The following is a 6013-nucleotide window of genomic DNA, read 5'->3' on the forward strand; positions in this document are numbered from 1 at the left end:
CTTAGCCACTGAATCATTTTTAATCCCATTATCACATCTGGCAGCAAATTCCACGAATTAATTACTTATTGCATGAAGTTCTTAGAGATTCATAGAATTAGAAATGGGATGTTATTCAGACTATCAAATTCATCTTCAAATTCAATAAACTTTCATCCTATCTTTTACACCTCCAGGTCAAACATATTTATTAATTATCCATATTAGGTTAAAATTGATATGTGACAATCTGAAATCCTACTGTGTCAGTTTTTCCTACACACTTAGTCTTTTTATTTAATCTCAATGGCCATCATTTTACCTTTAGGTTGAAAGTTAATTGCCATTTCACCAAGTTTAGATATTACTTTGTGTAAGCTTTTCTGATTTCTAATCTATCCTGAGCATTTTGGTGCCATCAGCAAACTTAGCTACTTCACCATTGACCTCCTAACTCAAGATCATTTATGAAGAAGTTAAATAGCATTCTCTCTGTTGAAAGAAATAGTGATTTATTCCCTGCTTCCCAGGAGTTTCTAATATATAACAAGGTTTATTCTAATTGTAGTCTTTTACTTTACTGTTCTGGATGAGAACTTTTAACATTAAATTGTTAAATATCTTTTTAAATTTTAAAAGTAATGGTTACAGATTAATTATTAAATGTACAGAATCCCCATAAGACACTATTATGTGTAACAATTTAATTTTAATTCCTTAATTCTGTTAGAAACCTCTAATGGAATAATTTTGATCATATAATTTTTAATAGAACCTCCAATATGTCCACAAGGGATTTGGGCTTCAAATCAAAGTACCATAGATATTTTTAAGATCACTTTGTTTTCAGCTTCCTATTCCCTAAGTATTAGATGATAGAACATAGAATAATAGAGTTGGAAAGGACCTCAGAGGTCTTCTAGTCCAACCCCCTGCTCAAGCAGGAGATCTTATATCATTTCAGACAAATGGTTGTCTGGTCTCTTTTTGAAAGCCTTCAGTGATGGAACATCCACAACTTCTGAAGGCAAGCTTTCATATAATATTTCCTGACAATAGACTCTCTAGGCATGATGGATTGCAACTCCTAGAATTCCCAGCCAACATTGGTACTGCAGTTACAATTTCTTGGAAATATATTTGTGGAAAACCATTCTACTGTCCTGAATGTAGAATGTAGAATGTTAGTAGAATGTTAAGTTATATAAACAAGATATATTAAAAGGCAGTAATCATATGATTGTAACTACACCAAAGACCTTCTTTTTCAAAAGATGAATATGGTAATACGTAGTTTATTTAATTTTCATGTGTAAAGGAGCTCAGCAAATGGTAGTTAAATCCATGTAAATTACAGCTTTTTGAAAGTGGGGTTATACAATTCAACTAATAGAAAAGAGCTCTGGCACTGTAATCCTCCTTTCTGGCACGATAAACTGCTATAACTCTTGTTTGTTTTATAGATTCTATGCACATAGAAGATGTTGAAGCTGTCCAGAAACTTCAAGACGTCTTACATGAGGCACTGCAAGATTATGAAGCTGGGCAGCACATGGAAGATCCACGTCGGGCTGGCAAGATGCTGATGACTTTGCCATTACTTAGGCAAACCTCCACCAAGGCTGTGCAGCATTTCTACAATATTAAATTGGAAGGCAAAGTCCCCATGCACAAACTATTTTTGGAAATGCTGGAGGCAAAGGTCTGACCTCAACATCCTGGGCCCTTTCAGTTGGGTATGCTGAAACCGTAACAAGAGGGTCAACCGAATAGGAAAACGGTGGCAAAGAACCTATAGCGTTACTTTAAGGCAATGAAACTGACTGCACTGATGATTAAGCAGCAAGAATGAGTAGCAGCATCTCTTTTTAGTCTTGGTCTTATTTGATGAGGTTCTCCTTCTTCATTTCTCTATTTTAATGTTATTAGTTTTCATTGATTTGTAATTTTCCCCTTTTGCTGCTGAAAAATGCATACACACACAAACACACACACACACACACACAAACACAAACACACACACACAATGCCAGTGGACTTCTTGGGACTCACCATACCCCAATGACAGAGGAATCAAAAGCGAAACATCGTAACTAACAGTACAGTACAACACGGTGAACTGACTGAATGCAGTATTACGTTTCACAAGAGCAGCCGCTAATTAGACAACTTCTACGGCAACATCTTGGCTCTTCCTTATCATTGCATTTCCATCTAGATCAGTTACAGCCATTTGATTCCTTCATTGTTTTTTCAAGTCTTCCAGCTATTTCTTAGGTTAGCTACAATATAACTTTTTCAGGGAATAGTTTGAGCTTTATTCATTCATGCAATACTAAAGAAAAGAAAGATAAATACTGCTTTTTTGTGTGCTGGCGTGAACAGTTATGAACATTTAATTAAGGACAAATGAATCCTGCAGGAAGATTTCTTTTTTTAAAAAAATGTTTTAGTTCTTCTTACTAATGTAAGAATTTTTTTTCTACCAGCTTTACCACGTTTCAGCCATTTCTTAATGTGGGGATTTATCTTATTCAAGCAATAGTTGAAGGGAAGGTGCATATTATCACGGATGCAATTTATGTTGTGTGCCAGTTTGGTCTAGGACATCCCATTTCTTTGCATGAGCTCCAGTTTCTATGTAACCAATGGAAACCAACAAATCAGATTACACCTACATTTCCAAATAGTTTATATATGTCATGTCAAATAGGAATCTAAAAAAGGAATTAGTAAGTGCTTCTGTATGGCCAAGCATAATTATGCTATGAGATTCTATGTTACTCTATAAGGTGGCCTATCATTCACAAAACTGGGACTTCTGCACGAAGTCCACCCTACTCCGTCTAGCAATAAGGAAAATATATATCAGAGTAGTCAGCCTCTGATCAACCTCTAGAACTTAGCACTTGTACACATTATTTATCAATTTATAAAACTTTATATTTTATATAACTGTAGAAATGCCATTTTTAAACAGACAGCCTAACTGGTATACCTACTTTTTCAGCCATTGTTGTCAGGACATGAAAGCTGGTCAATTTCAAGACTGTTAAGAGGTGTAATCTAATATTTAAATTAATTAGATGCCCCACCCACCCACCCAAAGTACAGTCACTAGGAAACCTGGGAACAGGAATCTCCTTCCAATGCTATGCCAATGCACCAGTGTTAGTAGCTGCTCCCTGTGCTATGTGAACAACCCATTCTATGTACACAAATGTAATTAAATTGTATTCCTAACCAACAAAAGAAAAGTAGTTCAGCTTCTCAATGTTTCATGTTTGCTGTGCTTTTTGGAACTTTTTAGGTTGCATTCAAGGACTGTTGTCTTGTTCTTGTGGTGTTTGGATTCTTGTGGCGTGTGCTTATAGACACAGGGTAGAATTAGAGACAATATTGGATGTAAATTTCCTCAGGAGACTACAGTAGTATATTCTATTCCTTCTGGTAATTAAGGTTCTTCATAGTAATAATTAAGAAACTGAAAATCAAAATCCAACCAAGTACTCATTACTGACAAATGTCACATTGAAATATTTTCGAAACAAGGGATAATTTCTGTAACAGTTTAATATAGAATATGTATAGCTTAGAAATAAACTTTGAATAATGCAAAATTATAGGTAAGTCTAATTTTTAAATGCTGTAAATATAGCTTTCATCTCTCCCATGTTATTAACTTGCTCTGTGTCGTTGCTGAGTCTTTTTTTTTTAAATGCAGACACGTTTCCAAAAGTATCGCTACTTGTGTGCTTTAAACAAAATACTGCAGTTAACACTGCAGCAACCTTGTGCTAGAAAAACTGTGTATCTTTCATTAACTGTATGGAAATTTTCTTGTAGATTGTGTTTTTCTCAGTAGAGAAGTGACTGTTATGTGATCCTAGATAAATTGTCATTAGCAGTTCATTCAGTTGGCCAAATATCTTGAAATTCACGGTGTGATAGGAGTTTGGAAATTGGATGTCCCTTTTGAAAAATGGTAAAACCTTACAACTCCTGGGGGCGGGGGGGGGCAAGAAACAACGTGATTCTGTAAAATTATTTATATATATATGTAAGAGTTGAGAAGAATAATTATTTTCCAGAAAATTTGTGCAGGGTTTAAGTTGCAAGTGTTACCTACATTATATATGTATATATAAATATCTAATATAAATATTGTTTTCACTGGATCACATTGAGGAACTTGGGCTGCAGGGTTAATATCCTGTCATCGTATTCAGAAAGAAGGACAAATCTACAAAGACTTAAGAGGAAATGAGATGTGTTAAAGGAACACAGCGTAATTTTTTATTTGATTTTTTTCCCAATATTTTTTAGAGCTGCAATGAACAAATATGTCATGGCTGTACAAATGTTAACTGAAACTTAGATACACTGCACAGGCATTAGAATAACATTCTTCTTAAACCTTGCTGAAATAAATGTCCACAACCACTTATTTAAAGTGGAGAACTGGGGAAGAATTTCAAGAGGTGTATGTTTTAGCGTAACATGTTTCATTTCAGGGCATAATATCCATAGAGCATTTCTCCTGCACAAGCAATTGAAATGAAAAGGTATTGAGTGGCATAAAGCCCCTCTCATCTAGTTTATCCATTCAATTCAATGTGCAGCAGACATTCCAGATGGATTGTAGCTTGGGCTACTGTTTTCTTTTTCTTTCTCTCTTATTTAAAGCAATATGATTGTGTGACTCCTGGAAGTTGCACATTTGTTTCAATCAAATCAGATTGTTGTATTTATTCCACTATTTTGCATTTAAATGCTAACATAAAAAATATGAAAAAAAAATTAAAACTGCTATTTTTCTTATAGAAGAGAAAATGGGTGTTGGTAATTGTATTTTAATTATTTAAACGTCTCTGTTTACCTGCCTAGGAAAACACTTTATGGCAGTCTTATTGTGCAAAGATCTCAAAAAGAAGGGGAAAACCTAATTAAGCTGCTTATTATAATCCAGGAGTTGCATAATAACTAGTAGTAAAAACACAAATGAAAAAAAAATCATGTTTAAAGCTGTAGATGGGCTTCACATCTGTAAAGCAATCAACTGTATATTTTTGTGATGTGTATCATAACGTGTGCTCCAAACAATGTCCATTTGTGTAAATGTATTTATTTTATATTGTATATATTGTTAAATGCAAAAAAAAGGAGATAATGGTTCTGTAACTCCAATCAGTTCAGAAGTGTAACTCAAATTATTATGCCTTTCAGGATGATGGTAGAGCAATATTAAACAAGCTTCCACTTTTAATTGCTTTTAATTTTTTGTGTTGTGGATTTTGTTTTCTTTTGTTCGTTTTCTTTTTTTAAAATATGAAATCAGTAAGCCCCACCTTTAGAAAAGTGGTAAACTGTACACCCCTAAATAATGTAGCCCTATGCTGTATCAAGACTTGTCAAAATGAATTTTGATGTGGTATAGTCATTTTGCATAAACTTAAATATTCAAAATGGCACAAAATTAATTCCAACAAGCATTTGGTTACTCTTAAAACATCTCCACATTAAATCACATTACTGAAAATCAATATATTTCTATCAATATCATAGAAGTTAAGCTTTTCACAATTCTAAGATTCTATTATATCTACAATTTCATCAACAGCTGAATTCATTCCATTCATAAAGATATTGTAAGACTATTTTAGCAATAGCAATAGCAATAGCAGTTAGACTTATATACCGCTTCATAGGACTTTCAGCCCTCTCTAAGAGGTTTACAGAGTGAGCATATTGCCCCCAACAACAATCCGGGTCCTCATTTTACCCACCTCGGGAGGATGGAAGTCTGAGTCAACCCTGAGCCGGTGAGATTTGAACAGCCGACCTGCAGAACTGCAGTCAGCTGAAGTAGCCTGCAGTGCTGCATTTAACCACTGCGCCACCTCGGCTCTTTTAGAGCTTTTAGAGTTTGAAGATAGCTAATATGGGCAACTATTAATTGTAATCACTAGCACTTCTCCAGGATCAGAGGAGAAGAAGAATTTAAAATTAAAGGTATCAGGATAGAAAATGGCAT

The 6013-nt window shown here is 34.4% G+C and overlaps 1 protein-coding gene across 1 annotated transcript in view; it reads left to right on the forward strand.

Annotated features, from left to right (window-relative positions):
* The window catches only part of ESRRG (estrogen related receptor gamma), a 196468-nt gene extending 191223 nt beyond the window's left edge, over positions 1-5245 (forward strand). The window contains 1 exon segment of the mRNA XM_032215993.1: positions 1443-5245. Coding sequence (XP_032071884.1) covers positions 1443-1687 — 245 coding nt within the window. The 3' untranslated portion in view covers positions 1688-5245.
* The last annotated feature ends 768 nt before the right edge of the window (positions 5246-6013 follow it).

The sequence above is a fragment of the Thamnophis elegans genome, chromosome 4 (assembly GCF_009769535.1).
Source record: "Thamnophis elegans isolate rThaEle1 chromosome 4, rThaEle1.pri, whole genome shotgun sequence".
NCBI lineage: Eukaryota > Metazoa > Chordata > Lepidosauria > Squamata > Colubridae > Thamnophis > Thamnophis elegans.